Source organism: Thalassophryne amazonica, chromosome 15 (assembly GCF_902500255.1).
Source record: "Thalassophryne amazonica chromosome 15, fThaAma1.1, whole genome shotgun sequence".
Taxonomy (NCBI): Eukaryota; Metazoa; Chordata; class Actinopteri; order Batrachoidiformes; family Batrachoididae; genus Thalassophryne; species Thalassophryne amazonica.
This window is the reverse complement of record NC_047117.1, coordinates 55,632,715-55,656,792: the sequence shown is the minus strand read 5'-3', so window position 1 is coordinate 55,656,792 and position 24,078 is coordinate 55,632,715. Positions and strand designations below refer to the sequence as shown.

At 46.4% G+C, this 24,078-nt stretch overlaps 1 protein-coding gene across 3 annotated transcripts in view; it reads right to left on the bottom strand.

Annotated features, from left to right (window-relative positions):
- Positions 1-24,078, bottom strand: part of LOC117526913 (NAD(P)(+)--arginine ADP-ribosyltransferase 2-like) — a 42,743-nt gene that overhangs the window by 4,493 nt on the left and 14,172 nt on the right. The window contains exons 2-3 of one of the 3 annotated variants that reach the window (XM_034189040.1): positions 19,560-19,698; positions 16,995-17,318 (exon numbers count right to left, since the gene is read on the bottom strand). In XM_034189040.1, the coding sequence (XP_034044931.1) occupies positions 16,995-17,318; positions 19,560-19,676 (441 nt within the window). In that variant the 5' untranslated portion in view covers positions 19,677-19,698. Of the gene's footprint in view, positions 1-16,467; positions 17,319-19,559; positions 19,699-24,078 lie in introns of those variants that run through there. The other 2 variants (XM_034189037.1, XM_034189039.1) reach the window with 2 other exon arrangements.

Below are 24,078 nucleotides of genomic sequence, written 5' to 3'. Positions count from 1 at the left end.
GACAGCCATAGGTGTTTTCTGATTGGCTTTAAACTTCCCAAGTGCAGGACCAAGAGACTGAAAAACTCCTTTGTCCCCCAGGCCATCAGACTGTACAACTCCTTACTTGGGGGGAGGAGGAGTAACAGGAAGACAGATGTCAGGAATGAGAGGAACGGTAGTAGCCAGTAAACCAGTATTGATCAGTATGGCTGAATCTCAATTCTACCCCTTGGCCCTTCCCCTTCCACCTTCCCCTCCGTTTTGCGCGGGCACGAGAGACAGAGGGGTGCCTTAATTCTCTTTTTGGAGCGAGGCGGAGAGGAAGGCGAAGGGCTTCAAACCCCTCCATTTGGCGTGAATCTGAATGCACACTCCATTTGGAGGGGTAGGACGAGCTTACCGCTGTCTCCGAAAAAACAAACATGGCGCCGAAAGAGCCGCACAAATGAAGCAGCTTTCATTACAAATTACGCTGTTTAGAAAGTTATAACTTGCCAAAAAAACTTTACAGGCAGTTGCCTACGATAGCAATGTGTATGCTGCTGGATGCATGTTGTGTATATTGTCGTTCTGAAGAATATCGTAATGTCGTTATAATGCATATACACACGAACGCTACGATAAGGCACTTTTATATCTCACAATGGAGAAAATCACGATAAAGTGTAAGCACGTTAATTTGTATGTTCATAAATCTTTGGATAATATCAATGTCAGGTCTTGCCCCTGCTCGGTCCTCACCCATCATGTTTGTTGTCAGTCTTTTTATTGATTTTCCTTTTGTCTGCTTTTTTGACAGTCTGATTATTTCAATTTTGTCACAGCTGCTTGTTTTCTGTTCATCACACCATAGCCACATCTTGAGTTCCGTTCTGGTTTAGTTTAGTCTTTGAACCACCGTCTTTGATTTTGGTTCATTACTGCTTTTGTCACAGCTTGTTTTTTGTTCATTACTCTTCAGCCACTTACTGAGTTCTGTTCTAGTTTAGTCTTCATCCTTTACTTTCTGGTTAGTCAGTCACTGTCTTGAGCACATTTGTAAATCAGGTTTTTCTGTACACTCCTGCCACATGTTGAGTTCTGATTTAGTTTAGTTTTGATCCACTGTTTTTGATTGCATTTGATTACTTGTGTCACTAAGTTTATTGGTCAGGTCTACCACATTTGTCTTCAGTTATATTATTCATGTCAGTTCTATTCTAGTTTTAGCTTTTGGATTTTCTTGTTCTCCAACCTGATTCTGCTCATGTTTAGTCTCTATGCAGTCTTGGATATTTTAGTATCATTTGTCATGTCCATCTTGTCACTGCACTCCTTTCTCTGTTCTCATATTTTCACATCCAGTTTCTTTTGGATCTCAGTCACGTCCTCAGATCACTCCACTCTCTTGCCCATCACCTTCTCAGCTCTGTTGGCCACGCCCAGTTTTGTGTGTCACCTCCTTGTCCACCTGTCACAGCCTTCTCTTGTCTCACAGCCTCTCCTCTCTGTTAGGCCACGCCCTCCTCCTGCCTGCACACCACACCTACTCCATATCACCTCCTAATTAACTCAATGTATTTAAGCCCTGCATGTTTTCTTTTCCGTTGCTTGCTTATTGATTTTGTTATCTTCGTCCTGGCCCTCTCGTCACAGTTTTTTGCTCTCACGTTTTTCTTGACCTTACTTGTATTCTGGATCAGGATTTTGTCTTTGCCCTTGTTACATTGTTTGCTGTGGTATCGAACTCCGCCTGTTTTTGATGACACCTCTGCTTATCACCTGCCTGTACCTCCATAACGCTGACTACCATTCTGTGTACCAGACCCTGCCTGATTTATTGATAAAGCCTTTTTCTTAATCCACCACCTGCCTGTGTGCCTGCATTTTGCTCCCTACCACCTGCTGTGCCCTGACTACCTGTGAATCATGACAATCAATCCCTGCTGTTGGATTTCAAGGTCTGTAACGTGTGTATATTTTGTAAACAAACAGGGAGCCCTGAACACACTTGTCTCCTAATAAGCTTTCAGGCAGAAAATGAGAAGTTTCATTCATGGGAATAAATTGGAAAATATATACACACACATGTATATGTGTAACACACAACCTGACGTCCTAATAGACTGATGTTATTTGTCAAGGAAATTTCTGAAGGAAATAGGGCTGGATGCAAAAAATGGGAGAATTTGAAAAAGAAATATAAGGTTAACAGAACTAGATGCAGCCCATAACATACAGGTGCTGATCATATAATTAGAATATCATGAAAAAGTTGATTTATTTCAGTAATTCCATTCAAAAAGTGAAATTTGTATAATGTATACATTCATTGCACACAAACTGATATATTTCCTGTTTATTTTAAATAAATAAACTGTTTTTCTGTTTTATCATTAGTATTTTATATGATTGTGTGTCTTTTTTATTCTTTTTATTATTTACTTCTTTTACTTATTTATGTTTTAAACTTTTTTATTGTTTTAATCTTATTTCATTTTATTCTGCTTTTAAATGATGTTTGTGAAGTGCCTTGAGGCAATTAGTTGTGATTTGGCGCTATATAAATTAATAAATTATTATTATAAATTATTTTAATTACTAATTAATTAATTACTAATCAATCAATTAATGATTAATCAAATAATATTAATTACTATTATTGATTAATTATTATTAGTATTATTAACATTAATCAATTACTAATTAATTGTTAATACTATTATTATTATTATAAATTACAAATTAATTAATTAACATGACATGATTGCGATGCATCAAAGAAATCTGCAACTTCTTCTCTTTCTTTGCATTTATGCAGAAAGGCGAGAAAATAAAAAGAGTAAACAGGCTACTGCAACAAGTTGCATTTCGGTTGCCATGTTAACAAACAGTGAAGACGGCAGATTGACACGGGCAGTTTTTTTTTTCTCCTAAGGTGGAGGGGTGTCTCAATTCATAGGGCTAGAGGCATATCCCTTTGCCTTACCCCTTGTTTTAAAGGGGTAGGCGTAGGGGTAGGGGTAGGGCCAAGGGGAAGGGGTAAAAAAGAGAATTGAGATTGGGGGTAAGTCTGGTGTTTATATTGTGTATTTATATTTATATTTGCAAACTGTTTTTCTTTTTGATACTCCGTGTGCTTCTTACTCTGTGTGTGGCTGCTGGAACCTCAGTTTCCCTGAGGGAGTCTTCCCAAAGGATTGCTAAAGTTCTATCTTCTTCTTCTTCTTTGTCTTTCGGCTGTTCCCATTAGGGGTCGCCACAGCAGATCAATCGTTTCCATCTCACCCTGTCCTCTGTATCTTCCTCTGTCACACCAACCACCTGCATGTCCTCTCTCAGCACATCCATGAACCTCCTCTTTGGTCTCCCTCTTCTCCTCCTGCCTGGTGGCTCCATCCTCAGCATCCTTCTCATTATATACCCTGGGTCCCTCCTCTGCACATGTCCAAACCATCTCAATCTCGCCTCTCTGACTTTGTCTCCAAACCGTCCCACCTGAGCTGTCCCTCTGATATGTTCGTTCCTAATCTTGTCCATTCTTGTCACTCCCAAAGAGAATCTCAACATCTTCAGCTCTGCCACCTCCAGCTCTGCCTCCTGTCTTTTTGTTAGTGCCATTGTCTCTAAACCATACAACATAGCTGGTCTCACTACTGTTTTGTAAACTTTCCCCTTCACCCTTGCTGATATTCTTCGGTCACAAATCACTCCTGCCACCTTTCTCCACCCACTCCACCCTGCCTGCACTCTCTTCTTCACCTCTCTACCACACTCTCCATTACTTTGAACAGTTGACCCCAAATATTTAAACTCATCTACTTTCACCACTTCTACTCCTTGTAACTGCACTATTCCACTGGGCTCCCTCTCATTCACACACATGTACTCAGTCTTGCTTCTACTGACTTTCATTCCCCTTCTCTCCAAAGCATATCTCCACTTCTCCAGACTAGACTCAACTTGCTCTCTACTCTCACTACAGATCACAATGTCATCTGCAAACATCATAGTCCATGGGGACTCCTGTTTGATCTCATCCATCAACCTGTCCATCACCACTGCAAACAAGAAAGGACTCAGAGCTGATCCTTGGTGTAATCCCACCTCCACCTTGAATGAGTCTGTCATTCCGACTGTGCATCTCACCGCTGTCATACTATTTTTGTACATGTCCTGCACTACCCTAACATACTTCTCTGCCACTCCAGACTTCCTCATACAATACCACAACTCTTCTCTTGGCACCCTGTCATAAGCTTTTTCCAAGTCCACAAATACACAATGTAACTCTTTCTGTCCTTCTCTGTACTTTTCCAACAGTATTCTCAGAGCAAACATTGCATCTGTAGTGCTCTTTCTCGGCATGAAACCATATTGCTGCTCACAGATCTTCACCTGTTTTCTAAGCCTAGCTTCTACTACTCTTTCCCATAACTTCATGCTCTGGCTGATCAGCTTTATGCCTCTGTAGTTACTGCAGCTCTGCACATCACCCTTGTTCTTGAAAATAGGAACCAGCACACTTCGTCTCCACTCCTCAGGCATGCTCTCACTTTCCATGATTTTATTAAACAATCTGGTTAGAAACTCTACTGCCATCTCTCCTAGACATTTCCATGCCTCCACTGGAATGTCATCTGGACCGACTGCCTTTCCACTCTTCATCCTCTTCATAGCAGCCCTCACTTCTTCCTTGCTAATCTCTTGTACTTCCTGATTTACTCTCACCACATCATCCAGCCTTTTCTCTTGCTCATTTTCTTTATTCATCAACTCTTCAAAATATTCCCTCCACCTTCTCAGCACACACTCCTCACTTGTCAGCACATTACCATGTGCATCTTTTACCACCCTAACCTGCTGCACATCCTTTCCAGCTCTGTCCCTTTGTCTGGCCAATCGGCACAAGTCCTTTTCTCCTTCCTTACTATTCAACTTCTTGTACAGCTCGCAATATGCTTTTTCCTTTGCTTTTGCCTCTTTTCGCCTTACACCGCATCTCCTTGTACTTCTGTCTACTTTCTTCATCTCTCCAACTATCCCAAAACTTTTTCGCCAACCTCTTTCTCCTTATGCTTTCCTGGACCTCTTCATTCCACCACCAAGTCTCCTTGTCTTCCTTCCACTGTCCAGATGTCATACCCAGTACTGTCCTAGCTGTCTCCCTCACAACATCTGCAGTATTTTTCCAGTTGTCCAAAATTGCTTCCCCTCCAACTAGTGCTTCTCTCACCTGCTCGCTAAATTTCACAGAACAGTCTTCCTCCTTCAGCTTCCACCATCTGATCCTTTGTTGAGCTCTCACTCTCTTCTTCTTCTTTACCTCTAAAGTCATCCTACAAACAACCATCCTGTGCTGTCTAGTGACACTCTCTCCTGCTACCACCTTACAGTCTGTGATTTCTTTTAGCTTGCATCTCCTATAAAGAATGTAGTCCACCTGTGTGCACCTTCCTCCACTCTTATATGTTACCCTGTGCTCCTCCCTTTTCTTAAAGTAGGTATTCACCACAGCCATTTCCATCCTTTTTGCAAAATCAACTACCATCTGTCCTTCCCCATTCCTATCCTTGATACCATATCTACCCATTACTTCCTCATCACCTCTGTTCCCTTCACCAACATGCCCATTGAAGTCTGCTCCTATCACCACTCTTTCATGCTTGAGCACACTCTCCACCACCTCATCTAACACACTCCAGAAATCTTCTTTCTCCTTCATCTCACAACCAACCTGTGGGGCATATGCACTGATGATATTCATCATCACCCCTTCAATTTCTAACTTCATACTCATCACCCTGTCAGACACTCGCTTAACCTCCAACACACTTTTAACATACTCTTCCTTTAAAATGACCCCAACACCATTTCTCTTCCTGTCCTCACCATGGTACAACAACTTGTACCCACCGCCGATGCTCCTGCTCTTACTTCCCTTCCACTTGGTCTCTTGCACACACAATATGTCTACCTTTCTCCTCTCCATCATATCAGCCAGCTCTCTCCCTTTACCAGTCATACTACCAACATTCAAAGTCCCCACTCTCATTTCCACCCTTCTAGTTTTCTTCTTCTCCCGCTGTTCGTGGCAACATTTTCCTCCTCTTCTTCGTCGTCTTCGCCCAGCAGTAGCCCAATTTCCACCGGCACCCTGTTGGGCAATAGCACCGGTGGCGGACGTTGTTAACCCAGGCCGCAACCGATCCAGTATGGGAATTCGATTCTGAGTCTGCATAGTTGGGTTGGCTTGTTTTACGCCGGATGCCCTTCCTGACGCAACCCTCCTCATTTATCCGGGCTTGGGACCGGCACTCAGAATGTACTGGCTGCACACCCCATGTGGCTGAGTTCTATCTAATCTAATATAATCTAAATTTGGCAGAAAACTCCACTGTTACCCTGCGCCTCATTCATGACCTCTTAAGGTGGCATGTGAGCATGTGAATGCGTTGAAATGCATTTTTCACGGTCAATGTGTGAGACTTGACAGCCTTGCTAAAACAAAGGCATGGAAGCAAAACTGCTTACTAGAGATGTAATGTAAAACTATCACTTATCTGGACCACAAACTAATACTCACAGATCATGTGACTTTGCTTCAGAATCTGGATAGCTTCACTGAGGCCAGAGTTAAAGTGGCACTGAGATGGCTCTCTTTCCTTTACCTGTTTGGCTGTTTTGACTGCTGACTTGTGTTTGATTGATGTTCAAGACAATGGTGCTGATGTACATGTACATGGCAAATGAATGATGTTTCTTCAGGTAGTTGTGTGTTGGCTCTAAGCATTGAATTACATCTGTGAGATTTCTTAATTCTGACTTCAAGCACAACTGTTGCTTTGTCACACCATCATCATACAAAGCTGTCACTGTGTTCAGAGGTCACATGATCTTGTCCTGAAATGAAAACAAGACTGATCTTCAAATCATTCTTGAATTTCTACCAGTGCAACAGACTGCACAGTGGCCTTAGAGAAAGGAGTTTCCAGGCTCACTTTCTGCCTGGTCCTTTCTGTGTGGAGTTTACATGTTCTTTCTATGTTTATGTGGGTTTCCTTCAGGTGTTCTGGCTTCCTCCCACTTCCAAAGTCAAGCAGATTCGGTGAATTTGATTCTAAATTGACTGTAGGTGTGCATGTGAGTGTGAATGAGTTGGTGTGTCAGGATGAGCCCCTGCAACAGACTGACATCCTTTCCAGGGTGTACCCCACCTCTCGCCATATGACTGATGGGATAGGCTCCAACCCCCGTGAGCCTTGGTTGGAGTAAGTGGGCGTAGAAAATGAATGAATGTGTAAAAATGCAGTTGTATGCAAAGGTTTGGGCACCCCTGATAATTTTCATGATTTTCCTTTATAAATCATTGGTTGTCTGGATCAGAAATTTCAGTTAAATATATCATATAACAGACAAACACTGTGATATTTGAGAAGTGAAATAAAGTTTATAGGATTTACAGAAAGTGTGTAATAATTCTTTAAACAAAATTAGGTAGGTTCATAAATTTGGGCACCCCAACAGACAAAACACATCAATATTTATTAGATCCTCCTTTTGCAGAGATAGCAGCCTCTAAACACTTCCTATAGCATCCAATGAGAGTCTGGATTCTCTTTGAAGGTATTTTGGACCACTCTTCTTTACAAAACATCTCAGGTTTGTTGGTTTTCGAGCACGGACAGCCCACTTAAAATCACACCAGAGATTTTCAATAATATTCAGGTCTGGGGACTTAGATGGCCATTCCAGAACATTGTACTTGTTTCTTTGCATGAATGCCTTAGTAGATTTTGAGCAGTGTTTAGGGTCGTTGTCTTGTTGAAAGATCCAGCCCCAGCGCAACTTCAACTTTGTCACTGATTCATGAACATTGTTCTCAAGAATATGCTGATTTTGACTGGAATCCATGTGACCCTCAACTTTAACAAATTTCCCAGTACCTGCACTGGCCACACAGCCACACAGCATGATGGAACCACCTCTAAATTTTACTGTAGGTAGCAAGTGTTTTTCTTTGAATGCTGTGTCTTTTTCAGCCATGCATACTGCCCCTTGTTATGTCCAAATAACTCAATTTTAGTTTCATCAGTCCACAGCACCGTATTCCAAAATGAAGCTGGCTTGTCCAAATGTGCTTTAGCATACCTCAAGTGACTCTGTTTTTGGCGTGTACGCAGAAAATGCTTCTTCTGCATTACATCATCTCCTTGTGCAAAGTGCGCTGTATATTTGAACAATGCACAGAGACACTATTTGCAGCAAGATCATGTTGTAGGTCTTTGGAGCAGGTCTGTGGGTTGACGATGACTGTTCTCACCATCCTTCACTTCAGCTTATCTGAGATATTTCTTGGCCTGTCACTTCAGGCCTTAACTAGTACGGTGCCTGTGGGCTTCCATTTCCTCACTATGTTCCTCATAGTGGAAAATGACAGCTTAAATCTCTGAGATAGCTTTTTGTATCTTTCCTTCAGGTCATTTGAGAGTTGTTTAGAGGCTCCTATGTTGCCACTCATTAGAAGAGATGCAAAGAGGGGAAGCATTTGTAAATGGCCACCTTAAATATCATTTCTCATGATTGAATTCACCTGTATAAGAAGGTCAAGTGTCAATGTACTTACCAAACCAATTTTCTGTTCCAATAATTAGTGATAAATGTATTCAATCAATAAAATGACAAGGGTGCCCTAATTTATGCATCTGCCCAATTTTGTTTAAATAATTATTGCACACTTTCTGTAAATACTAGAAACATCATTTCACTTCTCAAATATAAGTGTGTTCGTATGCTATATGATATATTTAACTTAAATTTCTGATCCAGACAACCAATGATTTATAAAGGAAAATCATGAAAATTATCAGGGGTGCCTAAACATTTGCATACAACTGTAGCTGTAATTCTTTAATGCTTAAGTCAACAGTACAAGCACATCTTGATTGTTTCATTTCAGCTCCATTGTGGTTGGTGTACAGTCACTCAGTTACAAAAGGACCTGTATCTTGACCTGTATTACTTATGGACCTGTAGCAAACATTTCAAGGGGCCATTATGGTCACATTATATATAGTTTTAAAAATGTTATTTTCTTAGATTTATAATATTAGGCAATACCACCCACAGGCATGACAACAGTAGTAATGGACAGAGGCACCATTTTCTTAAAATCAGAGGATTTTCTTAAAATGAAGACCTGAAAGTTCAGCTACAGTTTGCCAGAAGGTACATCTGAGATGCAGCCAAAATTCGATGTTTTGGTGAAGGAAAATCCTCCTCTATATCACTTCATCATGAACCTGTTGCTTCATTAAGTTGCTCCAATTTTGATCGAAAAAGTGATGCAATTTATTGGTTGAGTTAATGGGATTTTAATAAGGAATAGTTTGCACCATGTGTCATGCTTAGTTGTCACGTTACAGGCAACATATGTCACAGAAGCCAATGGACGCGGCCACATCAGATTACACTGTCGGCTTCTGATAAACCAGTTTCACTTTCACTTTTTGCTGCTGGGTAAATTCAAGGATTACAAACACATAAGAACGCACGAAAAATGAATGAATAAAAAATAAAACCCAAAACACTGTCATCATCTTTCAAAAGCAGTAAAACACAATATTAGAAGTCACAGTTTATCTCAGTATTATGTACAAGAACTAAAAAGCTGCTGCTTTTTTCATGTTTGGAACCCTGCAGCCTAACTGAAATACGTCCGTTAATGCATTGATTGGCAGAGTAAAAGACACGTAAATATAAATTCTTACTGTTAGTTTCAGTGGGATTCATCTGAAGAAATAGTGTCCTTTTTTTTTTATCAACAACAGTGTCTAAATGGTGAAGAGAAGTCCTTGCAGCTGCACCATGAGATCTCCTTTCTGAACCTGAACTACACTACCCACAATGCTCCCTGCGTCGACCGGAGAATCAGGTTTTGTGCTTAATGATGGCATCATCAACAAGTGACAGGCAATCAGTCTGCAACAAATACACAACAGACGGACTAAAATGTTTGATTATAGGGTTTACAAACATTTTTGACCATTAACCTTCGCTCACTTTACCAGCAAAAAATGTTATCGGACTGAAAGTTATCAGAACTAAATTTAAGATAATTTGTCTGATGATGGTTGTAAAAATTATCTGAAAAGCTGATCCGCTAGCAATAACATTAGCTTTGATAAGTATCTGTTATCGGATTAGCTGAACTGTGCCCACCACTGCTAAGGAGTATGTATGCCAGTTTTGGTGCTTGTTTCCAGAATTGGAGCTTGAAAGGTGCTGCAAATAGGAATGCACAAAACTGCCCAAAGATAGGTGTGGCAAGCTTGTGGTATCATATTCAAGAAGATTTGAGGCTGTAACTGCTGCCAAGCAACGGGTATAAAAATTGATGTGTATGTTAGTTCTTAGTTTATTTTTAATAAATTTACAAAAAATAAAAAAAAACAACTTTTTTAAGTTGTCATTATGGGGTGTTGTGAGTAGTTCATTATGGGGTGTTGTGAGTGGCAAGTTAATTTTTCAGGGAAAAATGAACTTGCTCCATTTTGGAATAAGGCTGTAACATAACAACATGTGGAAAAAGTGAAGCCCTGTGAATACGTTCTAGATGCACTGTTGTGTGGGCCGCTGAAGAGGAGGTACTGCTGGCCCACCACCACTAGAGGGCGCCCTGCCTGGAGTGCGGGCTCCAGGCACCGGAGGGCGCTGCCGCCTTACGGGAGCAGCCAGGATGACAGCTGTCACCCATCACTGGAGACAGCTGATCCCAATCAATAAGGAGGTATATCAGCAGGAAGGCATCTCCACCTCATTTGCCGAGATATCGCCTTACCAAAGAGGTAACAAACTCAGCCTACACATACGTGTGACTTTAATTGTGTTCTTGTGATTATCTGTAGGACAGCTGACTACCAGACAGCGTTTGGATAAGTACTCACCTTCCTACATTTCTTGATTGTTGTTGACGAGAGGTGGAGGTGGACTCTCCACCCTCCGTGTTGCTGGGTGCAGCCGCATCCACACCTGACTGTTTCTGTTTCCTGCCAGCAGTACCGGATCCGACGAGCGGAGGCAGTGGCCACCTGGGAATTCGGGACTTGGCGGCTCCAGTATTCCCGGGGTTCGGTGGCAGAGGAAATCGGGTTGGTTCCGGTTCGACTTGGACAGACGTCTCCTATCGTCGAGCCTGCCCACACGACACCGTTGTAATTAGACTCAATCTCCATATTGTAATCGGTTGTATTTGTTGTGCCTTTTTCACAACAGTAAAAACAGTGTTATTTGATTCCTCCATTGTCCATTCATTTACGCCCCCTGTTGTGGGTCCGTGTTCCTACACTTTCACAACAGGATATCTCGGCCAACGTCATGGATCCCGAGGGGCGTCAACCGGCTGTTGAACGGCCAATGGAAGAACAGGACGCGCAGGCGTCCGCAGGAGGGGTAATCGGGCGCCGCTGCGGCTCTCCCTCCCGTAGACCCTGTACGTAACATAGACGTTCCACTGGTTGTTCAACGACCTCTCCCACCTTCCCCGGAAGCATACATAAGCCCCCCAGAGCCGTACGGAGGCTGTGTGGAGATGTGCGCGGATTTTCTTATGCAGTGCTCGCTCGTCTTCACACAGCGTCCCGTCATGTACGCGACTGATGCTAGTAAAGTAGCTTATGTAATAAACCTGCTTCGCAGTGAGGCACGCGCTTGGGCTACAGCGCTCTGGGAGCAGAATTCACGGCTCCTTCTGACATATGATGGGTTTGTAAGGGAGCTCAGAACTGTGTTTGATCACCCTAATAGAGGCGAAACCGCTTCAACCGTGCTACTGTCAATGAGACAGGGGCGTCGGAGCGCAGCTGCCTATGCAGTCGACTTCCGCATTGCGGCTGCGAGGTCCGGCTGGAATAGCACTGCCCTCCGCGCCGCCTTTGTAAACGGACTGTCTTTGGTTCTTAAGGAGCACCTGGTGGCTAAGGACGAACCGCGGGATTTAGATGGGCTCATTGATCTTGTCATACGGTTAGACAACCGGTTAGAAGAACGTCGGCGGGAACGAGACGAAGGGCGTGGCCGGGCACGCGCCGTCCCTCTCCCTTCCGGTTCCGACCGTGCTCCGCCTTCCCCACGCTCCACGGCCCCTGCGCTCCGTGGGGCCACAGCTCCCCCTGCTGACGAAGCTATGGACACGAGTAGGGCAACATTTAGGGCACCAGATGCACAGAGGAGACGGGCCCACGGAGCTTGTTTTGTTTGTGGTGCAATAGAGCACCATATGAGAGACTGCCCCGAGCGGTTAAACTCCAACGCCCGCCCCTAGAAACTGGGCTAGGGGTGGGCCGAGACATTCACGTGGGACACACCCACATTGCCACACGACTCCCAGTTACGATCCTTTATGAGGACTCAACCCTGATGGCCCCAGCACTGGTGGACACGGGCTCTGAGGGGAATCTGCTGGACAGCAGATGGGCCAGGGAGATAGGGCTCCCTCTGGTGGCGCTTACCTCGCCTGTACAGGTTTGGGCACTAGATGGCTCCCTACTCCCTCCGATCACGCATAAGACACCACCTGTAACTCTGGTGGTGTCAGGAAATCACCGGGAGGTGATCGAGTTTTTTGTGACTCAGGCCACCTCCCGTGTGGTTTTAGGATTTCCCTGGATGTTGAAGCACAATCCCCGGATTGATTGGCCGTCCGGGGTAGTGGTTCAGTGGAGCGAGACCTGCCATCGGGTGTGTCTAGGTTCCTCGGTTCCTCCCGGCTCCCAAGCTAAGGAGGAGGTCAGAGTCCCGCCCAATCTGGGGACGGTGCCGGTGGAGTACCACGACCTTGTCGACGTGTTCAGCAAGGATCTGGCTCTCACACTTCCCCCCCACCGTCCGTATGATTGTGCCATTGATTTGGTTCCGGGCAGTGAGTTCCCGTCCAGTAGGCTGTACAACCTCTCACGGCCTGAGCGCGAATCAATGGAGACCTACATCCGGGACTCATTAGCTGCCGGGTTGATCCGGAATTCCACCTCCCCGATGGGCGCAGGTTTCTTTTTTGTGGGTAAAAAAGACGGCGGACTTCGTCCATGCATTGATTATAGGGGGCTGAACGAGATCACGGTTCGCAACCGATACCCGTTGCCCCTGTTGGATTTGGTGTTCACACCCCTGCATGGAGCCCAAATCTTCACCAAGCTCGATCTTAGAAATGCGTATCATCTGGTTCGGATCCGGAAGGGAGACGAGTGGAAGACGGCATTTAACACCCCCTTAGGTCACTTTGAGTACCTGGTCATGCCGTTCGGCCTCACAAACGCCCCCGCGACGTTCCAAGCATTAGTTAATGATGTCTTGCGGGATTTCCTGCACCGGTTCGTCTTCGTATATCTAGACGATATACTCATCTTTTCTCCGGATCCTGAGACTCATGTCCGGCATGTACGTCAGGTCCTGCAGCGGTTGTTGGAGAACCGGCTGTTTGTGAAGGGCGAGAAGTGTGAGTTCCACCGCACGTCTTTGTCCTTCCTGGGGTTCATCATCTCCTCCAACTCCGTCGCTCCTGATCCGGCCAAGGTTGCGGTGGTGAGAGACTGGCCCCAACCCACAAGCCGTAGGAAGTTGCAACAGTTCCTAGGCTTTGCTAATTTCTACAGGAGGTTCATTAAGGGCTACAGTCAGGTAGTTAGCCCCCTGACAGCCCTGACCTCACCAAAAGTCCCCTTCACCTGGTCGGATCGGTGCGATGCCGCATTCAAGGAGTTGAAACGGCGCTTCTCGTCTGCACCTGTTCTGGTGCAGCCCGATCCTAGTCGGCAGTTAGTGGTTGAAGTGGACGCCTTGGACTCAGGGATAGGAGCCGTGCTGTCCCAGAGCGGGAAGACCGATAAGGTCCTTCACCCGTGTGCCTATTTTTCCCGCAGGTTGACCCCAGCCGAACGGAACTATGACGTCGGCAATTGAGAGCTCCTTGCGGTGAAAGAGGCTCTTGAGGAGTGGAGACATCTGTTGGAGGGAACGTCCGTGCCATTCACGGTTTTCACTGACCACCGGAACCTGGAGTATATCAGGACCGCCAAGCGGCTGAATCCCAGGCAAGCCCGCTGGTCACTGTTCTTCGGCCGTTTTGACTTCCGGATCACCTACCGTCCCGGGACCAAAAATCAAAGATCGGATGCTTTGTCCCGGGTACATGAAGATGAGGTCAAAACGGAGTCGTCGGATCCCCCGGATCCCATCATCCCGGAGTCCGCTATCGTGGCCGCCCTCACCTGGGACGTGGAGAAGACCGTCCGGGAGGCCCTGACACGAGACCCGGACCCCGGAACCGGACCGAAGAACAAACTCTACGTCCCACCAGAAGCCAGGGCTGCAGTTCTGGACTTCTGTCACGGTTCTAAGCTCTCCTGTCATCCTGGGGTGCGAAGAACCGTGGCAGTCATCCGGCAGCGCTTCTGGTGGGCGTCCCTGGAGGCCGACGTCCGGGGTTACATCCAGGCCTGTACCACCTGCGCCAGGGGCAAGGCCGACCACCGCAAGACATCGGGATTGCTACAGCCGCTGCCCGTGCCTCATCGCCCCTGGTCTCACATCGGCCTGGATTTTGTCACGGGTCTCCCGCCGTCCCAGGGAAACACCGTCATCCTCACGATAGTGGACCGATTCTCCAAGGCGGCCCACTTCGTGGCCCTCCCGAAGCTACCAACGGCCCAGGAGACAGCGGACCTCCTAGTCCACCACGTCGTCCGTCTGCATGGGATACCATCAGACATCGTCTCCGATCGCGGTCCCCAGTTCTCCTCGCATGTTTGGAGGAGCTTTTGCCGGGAACTGGGGGCCACGGTCAGTCTCTCGTCCGGGTATCACCCCCAGACCAACGGACAAGCAGAACGGGCCAACCAGGAGATGGAGCAGACCCTACGCTGTGTGACAGCCGCGCACCCGACGGCCTGGAGTACCCACCTGGCCTGGATCGAGTACGCCCACAACAGTCAAGTGTCATCAGCCACCGGCCTCTCCCCTTTCGAGGTGTGCTTGGGGTATCAACCCCCGTTGTTTCCGGTGGTTGAGGGGGAGGTCGGTGTGCCCTCGGTCCAGGCCCACCTACGGAAGTGCCGTCGGGTGTGGCGTGCCGCCCGTTCTGCTTTGTTAAGGGCCCGGACGAGGGCGAAGAACCATGCAGACCGGCGGCGGGCCCCGGCTCCCACGTATCGTCCTGGGCAGGAAGTGTGGTTGTCCACCAAGGACATTCCCCTTCAAGTGGACTCCCCAAAACTGCAAGAACGATACATCGGCCCGTACAAGATACTCAAGGTCATCAATCCCGCCGCAGTGAGGCTCCAGCTTCCGGCCTCACTGCGGATTCATCCAGTATTCCACGTCTCTAGGATTAAACCCCATCACACCTCACCCCTCTGCACTCCAAGTCCGGCGCCACCTCCTGCCCGGATCATCGACGGAGAGCCGGCTTGGACCGTGCGCCGGCTCCTCGACGTCCGACGGATGGGCCGGGGTTTTCAGTATCTGGTGGACTGGGAGGGGTACGGCCCCGAAGAACGCTCCTGGGTGAAGAAGGGCTTCATCCTGGACCCGGCCCTCCTGGCCGACTTCTACCGTCGCCACCCTGACAAACCCGGTCGTGCGCCAGGAGGCGCCCGTTGAGGGGGGGGTCCTGTTGTGTGGGCCGCTGAAGAGGAGGTACTGCTGGCCCACCACCACTAGAGGGCGCCCTGCCTGGAGTGCGGGCTCCAGGCACCGGAGGGCGCTGCCGCCTTACGGGAGCAGCCAGGATGACAGCTGTCACCCATCACTGGAGACAGCTGATCCCAATCAATAAGGAGGTATATCAGCAGGACGGCATCTCCACCTCATTTGCCGAGATATCGCCTTACCAAAGAGGTAACAAACTCAGCCTACACATACGTGTGACTTTAATTGTGTTCTTGTGATTATCTGTAGGACAGCTGACTACCAGACAGCGTTTGGATAAGTACTCACCTTCCTACATTTCTTGATTGTTGTTGACGAGAGGTGGAGGTGGACTCTCCACCCTCCGTGTTGCTGGGTGCAGCCGCATCCACACCTGACTGTTTCTGTTTCCTGCCAGCAGTACCGGATCCGACGAGCGGAGGCAGTGGCCACCTGGGAATTCGGGACTTGGCGGCTCCAGTATTCCCGGGGTTCGGTGGCAGAGGAAATCGGGTTGGTTCCGGTTCGACTTGGACAGACGTCTCCTATCGTCGAGCCTGCCCACACGACACCGTTGTAATTAGACTCAATCTCCATATTGTAATCGGTTGTATTTGTTGTGCCTTTTTCACAACAGTAAAAACAGTGTTATTTGATTCCTCCATTGTCCGTTCATTTGCGCCCCCTGTTGTGGGTCCGTGTTCCTACACTTTCACAACATGCACTGTATAAATGTATTCAGTTTATATTAATATTACACATTTTAATTATTTCAAGCATGAACACCAATAAGATCTTGTGTACAAATTTTATTTATTTATATATTTTATTTCTGTTCCATTTTAAAGGACAGCTTCTGCAGGACTGTAAGTGCTTTGATCCCTGGGTATGACCCTGCAAACAGCCCTTTTCTTGTCATGGATTCTTACCACCTTCACAATGACAAAGATCAAGAGAAGTGATACAATTATAATACAAATGATGATGAAAGTAAGCCAAAATTCATCCAGCAGTAATGCAGATATTGGCAACAACATGTTGCTGTCTTTGTCATAAACACAGTTCAAGATGCTTCTCAGTCTGTAAATAACTTTACACCTCTGTCTGTCTGTTTGGGTGTCAGTGACTTTGAAAACCTCATAGGGAGGAATCAGGACTTGGTCAGTTAATATCAAGGCTGAATAATATGTTATGTCAGCACCAAAACATGTGTGTACTTCAAAACATGAAGCATTTCTTGAAAGGTTCCACTCAGTAGATCCTAAAATGAAGGTGCTAAAGCGAAAGTGTTTGTTAGAGATGTTGTAATGTAAAACTACATCTGATCTGTAGTACGTATTCACACATATCACCTGACTATGCCTCAGAATCTGAATGGCTTCACTGAGGGAAGAATAAGGAACGTGGCACTGAGATGGGTCTTTATCCTCCGACTGTTCAGTTGCTTTAGCTGCTGTCTTGTGTTGATTGGTGGCCACCATCATAGCATTGGTGTACGTGTATATGGCTGTTGAATGACTTTTCTTCAGGAACATGTGTGCTGGCTCTTTTGCTTTTTGCTTTGCATCATTAAAGCATTGAGTTATGTTCAGAGCTTCTTCAAACACCACCATTGCTTTGGTCCCACAGTCATCATTCGAACTGCCCCTGGGGTCAGAGGTCAGATTAGCAGCATCCTGAAATGAAAATAAGAAACACGTTATTCAAAATATATTTGAATTTCACACATCATACTATAATATGAAAAATGTTGGTCTGCCTGTTTATTTGTTTGTTTTCCTCCTCCTCTCAGGTCCTGTGTCTGAAATATTCCTATTCATTTTTCACAGAGCTCAGTCACCAGCTTTCTTAAAATACTGAGTAAAAAGCTGCTTCACACCTGTGAAAAGCATATAACTATCATCTTTGCGGCAGAATTGGTCTCGCCCGCTATAAGACACCTTCACAGCACTGGGCAGTTCTTTCAATAAAATCAAGGCAAATCACCCATCACCTCCATCTCCGCCACCACCCACACCTCTAGTTCCATCACACTCTTCAGCAGTCATATTTTGACTCAGTGGACACTTGTGCAGCTTTTCTATTACAGTGTTTACTCGTTTTTTCACAATGTCCCTCAGCTTATTCTGCCGACCAGAATAAAATAGCTTACCTTATCAGTTTGCTCTGGGCGGAGACCTTACACTGGGAGATGGCCCTCTGGGGCCAGCACTCCCCCATCTTAGATTCATATTCTGCTTTCATTCATTAGTTTTGGATGATCTTCGATCCTCCAATACGTGGGCAGGTGGCCTCCAAACGGCTGTTGTCAACCGCAGTGTTGTAGACTATTCAATCAAGTTCCGGGTTTTAGCGGCGGAAGCTGAGTGGAACACTGTGGTGCTGCAGAGCGTATTTATTAACGGTCTTACCGAACATCTTAAAGATGAGCTGGCGGTCTGGGACGAATCCGATATCCTAGACCACTTGATCACAATAGCCATTAAAATTGACAACAGTTTGAGGGAAAGACGGCAGGAGAAGGGCCAGAAGGACAAATGCGGGTCATTCCCTCACATCCCTCCACAACCTGGTCCCGTACCTTCTTCCACGGGCAATGCACTCCTCACAAAGATCCTGGCAGAGTATATAATATACTGTGCATTAACCAGCCCAGTCACGCGTTTTTTTCTTTCATGCTCCCATCAGGAAATTAGTCAAATTTTCGTTTTTTTTAAACTCACTATTACTAACCCTACTCCTTCCCTTCACCATAACCATAACCACCCTGACCCCCCGCTTCACTTTTAATTTCGTGCAGCCATCACAGAATGAATGAGAATGAATTTGTGCTGCTGTGACGAAAATGAGGTGCTTTTCGTCACAATATCACGAACCAATAGATTAATGTATATTTTGTGCTGCTGAATCATGACTTGCCGTGAGACCAGGTTGCATTAACAGCTAAAAACACATTACATACAATGCTGGTGTGCATTCTGTTTGGTCATGGAGCACTTACTGCTCAACTTCACTCATCAGGTAGTCTCCCTTTACACTCTACTAACTCTCCATGCACACATCACCTACACGCCATCTGAGACACAGACTGGAAATCACCAGGTTGTTCAGGAACTCCAAATTCATGATAAAATTTAAGAAAAAAGAGACAAAGTTGATAAAAGTTTGGAAGCAGCAGAATGCACGCTGTGTGCACATGGCATTCAGTTGTATTTAACATATGTCCTATCAGTCGCCAGAATTGGCAACAAGTGCAGGCATGTGCATCACGAGTATGTACTAGTGGTTGCCACTAAGACACCATTTCTGTTTGAGAGGAGCTTAAGTCAGTAAATCCCCCGCCCACCCCAGCCTCCGCTCTGCCACTCCGAGGAGCTGTGCGGCACAGCTGCAGTGCCCCTCTAACCCCTCAAGCTCGGCTGCGCGGGACTCTGCTGCGGCCTACACACACTTTGCCTCAATTCGGATGACGGACTGCTTCAAAGTTTAGCGTACATAAACAAATCAAATGTATATGTGCGGTTGTATTAATTCTGATGTGTGCCATTATTACATTCTACCAGTAATAATTGTGAATTAATTGCTGTATTTCTGAGGTTATTGAGTGTAAATTTCTACCTCATTCTCTTGTTTTATTGTATTGTTACAAGTATTATTATTATTGCTTATCCTTGCACACGCTGTCTGATGCACATTTTCCTCTACTCACACCCATCTTTGTGTTTTTTAAGTGCTGATGTAACGTGAATTTCTCCACCGTGAGATCAGTAAAGTCTTATCTTATCTGAGCTTAAAGATAATTTCATTGCACTTTTAATGACAATAAATCATCATTCAATACCTGCTTATTGTAAAATTATTTTATTTCATTCCAGATGTTCAAGTTTCTGCAAAATGCTTAATGGAGGGTAAATTACTTTTTTGACTGTTTCGTGCCAGCTGAAATTGACAAACGTAGCCACAATCAGACGTCCCACCAAAAGTACCAGAGCAGCAATGGTACATGTGAAGGTTTTCCTCTGACATGTCTGCATCTTCCAGGAAGTTGTACTGCACCTAGAAGACATGGAATTGGTTACATAGATTAGCTGTGCTCAGGTTGTGTTGTGTGTGATTTTACTGAAAATGTTTGGATGCTTCGTCACCTTGTATGGATTTTTGGTCTACAGGAGGCCCTAAACTACAAACCCAATTCCAATGAAGTTGGGATGTTGTGTGAAATGTAAATAAAAACAGAATACAATGATTTGCAAATCCTCTTCAACCTATATTCAATTGAATACACCACAAAGACAAGACATTTAATGTTCAAACTGATAGACTTTTTTTGTTTTTGTGCAAATATTTGCTCATTTTGAAATGGATGCCTGCAACACATTTCAAAAAAGCTGGGACAGTGCAACAAAAGACTGGGAAAGTTGATGAATGCTCAAAGAACACCTGTTTGGAACATGAGGCGAGGATCACCACTTTGTGAACAACTGCGTGAAAAAATAGTCCAACAGTTTACAGAACAATGTTTCTCAATGTTCAATTGCAAGGAATTTAGGGATTTGATCATCTACAGTCCATAATATAATCAGAAAATTCAGAGAATCTGGACTTTCTACACGTAAGCGACAAGGCTGAAAACCAACACTGAATGCCTGTGATCTTTGATCCCTCAGGCGGCACTGCATTAAAAACTGACATTGTGTAAAGGATCTTACTGCGTGGGCTCAGGAACACTTCAGAAATCCATTGTTGGTTAACACAGTTCATTGCCACATCTACAAGTGCAAGTTAAAACTCTGCAATGCAAAGCGAAGCCATACATTAACAACATCCAGAAATGCCGCCGCCTTCTCTGGGCCCGAGCTCATTTGAAATGGACAGACATAAAAGACATGACAAGACAGACATGCAAAAGTGTGTTGTAGTCTGATGAGTCCACATTTCAAATTATTTTTGGAAATCATGGACATCGTGTCCTCCGGACAAAAGAGGAAAAAGACCATCCAGATTGTTATCAGCGCAAAGTTGAAAAGCCAGTATCTGTGATGGTATGGGGGTGTGTTAGTGCCCATGGCATGGACAACTTACACATCTGTAATGGCACCATCAATGCTGAAAGGTACATCCAGGTTTTGGAGCAACACATGCTGCCATCCAAGCAATGTGTTTTTCAGGGGCATCCCTGCTTATTTCAGCAAGACAATGGCATTGTCTTGCTGAAATTGAAATGTCTTGCTAGGCACATTGTGCATGTGTTACAGCAGCATAGCTTCATAGTAAAAGAGTGCGGGTACTAGACTGGCCTGCTGCAGTCCAGACCTGTCGCCCATTGAAAATGTGTGGCGCATTATGAAGCACAAAATACGACAACGGAGACCCCGGACTGTTGAACAACTGAAATCGTGCATCAAGCAAGAATGGGAAAGAATTCCACCTACAAAGCTTCAACAATTAGTGTCCTCAGTTCTCAAATGCTTATTAAGTGTTGTTAGAAGGAAAGGTGATGTAACACAGTGGTAAACATACCACTGTCCCAGCTTTTTTGAAACTTGCTGCAGGCATCCATTGCAAAATGAGCAAATATTTACACAAAAACAAAAACGTTTATCAGGTTGAAGATTAAATATATTGTCTTTGTGGTGTATTCAGTTGAATATAAGTTGAAGAGAATTTGCAAATCATTGTATTCTGTTATTATTTACACTTCATTGGAATTGGGAATGTAGGACTTGATTGGGGTGTGTCGCCACCATGCCCCACCAAGAAAAAGTCAAATTGGTGTCATATTAATTGTCCTCATTGGCCAGTCATTTCCTCAGTTACAGCCTGAGTGAGACTGGCGTCAGTCTGATTTATTTGTTTATTTAACAGATAGATAAATTATGTCAACCCCTCTCATAACTCAAAAAACAACAACAAAAAACCCAAACAAAACAAAAGCAGTACTACACAGAGATACTGGAAAGCATTTTTCCCATTTTTTTGGAATTGTCTTTTCTTCCAAAAAATCCTTAGCTGTCGCTACCGACTGCCACATATATTGCCACTGTGTCAACTGTTTGTTTGGAACTGGTGGTAGTGATTACTAGGAGAGCTCACGTGACACTAATGTTATGGACAAACTGCACTGAGTTGGTGTGTGGTGTTTGTGAATCTGTGAAACTTAAGAAATCTTTAAGGAGGCTCTTGAGAAGTGGAGACATCTGTTAGAGGGAGCCACGGTACCATTTGCGGTTTTCACGGACCACCGGAACCTGGAGTATATCAGGACCGCCAAGTGGCTGAACCCCAGGCAAGCCCGTTGGTCATTGTTCTTCGGGCGTTTTGACTTCCAGATCACCTACCGCCCCGGGACCAAGAACCAAAGATCGGATGCTCTGTCCCGGGTTCACGAAGTCGAAGTCAAAACCGAGCTGTCGGATCCGCCAGAATCCATTCTACTTGAGTCCACTATCGTGGCCACCCTCACCTGGGACGTGGAGAAGACCGTCCGGGAGGCCCTGGCATGGAATCCGGACCCAGGTAAAGGACCGAAGAACCGCCTCTACGTCCCACCAGAGGCCAGAGCTGCCGTCCTGGACTTCTGTCACGGTTCCAAACTCTCCTGCCATTCAGGGGTGCGAAGGACCGTGGCAGTGGTCCGGCAGCGCTTCTGGTGGGCGTCCATGGTAGCCGACGTCCGGGACTATGTCCAGGCCTGCACCACCTGCGCCAGGGGAAAAGCTGACCAACAACGGGCACAGGGACTTCTCCAACCGTTACCTGTGCCCCATCACCCCTGGTCCCACATCGGCCTGGACTTCGTCATGGGCCTCCCGCCGTCCCGGGACATGACTACCATCCTCACGATAGTGGACCGATTCTCCAAGGCGGCCCACTTCGTGGCCCTCCCGAAGCTCCCTACGGCCCAGGAGACAGCAGACCTCCTGGTCCACCACATCGTGCGTCTGCATGGGATACCAACAGACATTGTCTCAGATCGTGGTCCCCAGTTCTCCTCTCAAGTCTGGAGGAGTTTCTGCCGAGAACTGGGGGCCACCGTGAGCCTCTCATCCGGGTATCACCCGCAGACCAACGGACAGGCAGAACAGGCCAACCAAGAACTGGAGCAAGCCCTGCACTGTGTGACGTCTGCACATCCGACGGCCTGGAGTGAACATCTCGCCTGGATCGAGTATGCGCATAACAGCCAGGTGTCCTCTGCCACCAGCCTCTCCCCGTTTGAGGTGTGTCTGGGGTACCAGCCCCCATTGTTTCCCGTTGTGGAGGGAGAGGTCGGTGTGCCCTCCGTCCAGGCCCACCTGCGGAGGTGCCGTCGGGTGTGGCGCACCGCCTGTTCTGCCTTGTTGAAAGCCCGGATGAGGGCCAAAGCCCATGCAGATCGCCGGCGTTCCCCGGCCCCTGCATACCAGCCCGGGCAGGAGGTATGGCTTTCCACAAAGGACGTACCTCTACAAGTGGACTCCCTGAAACTAAAAGACAGATACATTGGACCATTTAAGATCCTCAAGGTCATCAGTCCTGCTGCAGTGAAGCTACAGCTCCCAGCTTCACTGCGGATCCACCCTGTTTTCCATGTCTCCAGGTTGAAACCCTATGACACCTCACCCCTCTGTGCTCCCCGGACCGGCCGCCGCCTCCTGCCTGGATCATCAACGGGGAGCCAGCTTGGACTGTGCGTCGGCTCCTGGACGTCCGCCGGAAGGGCCGGGGGTTCCAGTACTTGGTGGACTGGGAGGGTTATGGACTCGAAGAACGCTCCTGGGTGAAGAGGAGCTTCATCCTGGATCCGGCCCTCCTGGCCGATTTCTACCATCGCCATCCCGACAAGCCGGGTCGGGTGCCAAGAGGCGCCCATTGAGGGGGGGGCTCCTGTTGTGTGGGCCGCTGAAGAGGAGGTACTGCTGGCCCACTACCAAAGGGCGCCCTGCCTGAAGTGCGGGCTTCAGGCACGAGAGGATGCTGCCGACTCACAGGAACACCCGGGGTGACAGCTGTCACTCATCAACTATGACAGCTGTCACCAATCACCAGGTCTTCAACCACGCACACAAAAGCTGGACGACATCTCCACCTCGTCGCCGAGATATCGTCTACCTCTATGGTAAATTCTCAGCCGTTTTGACTGTGCCGTTATGCACGTAATTCCTTTGAGTGTTTGCAGGAGTTGCTGTAGCTGCTGTCTGCTAGGTGCAGAGTTTTGTGGTTTCGTGAAAGTGACGTTCTTCACTCTCACGCCAAAACGCTAAGTAGCTCTTTGGCTCTGCTTACCTGTGTTCTGTGTTAAAGGTGGAGGTGTTGTTTCCCACCTGGAATACCGAATCACTGACTGTTTACTGAGTGTATTGTCACACACTCATCACATCTGTTCTTCTGCCAGTTGTACCAGATCTGAGAGTCGAAGACGGTGACCACCTGGGGACTCGGGACTTGGCGGCTCCA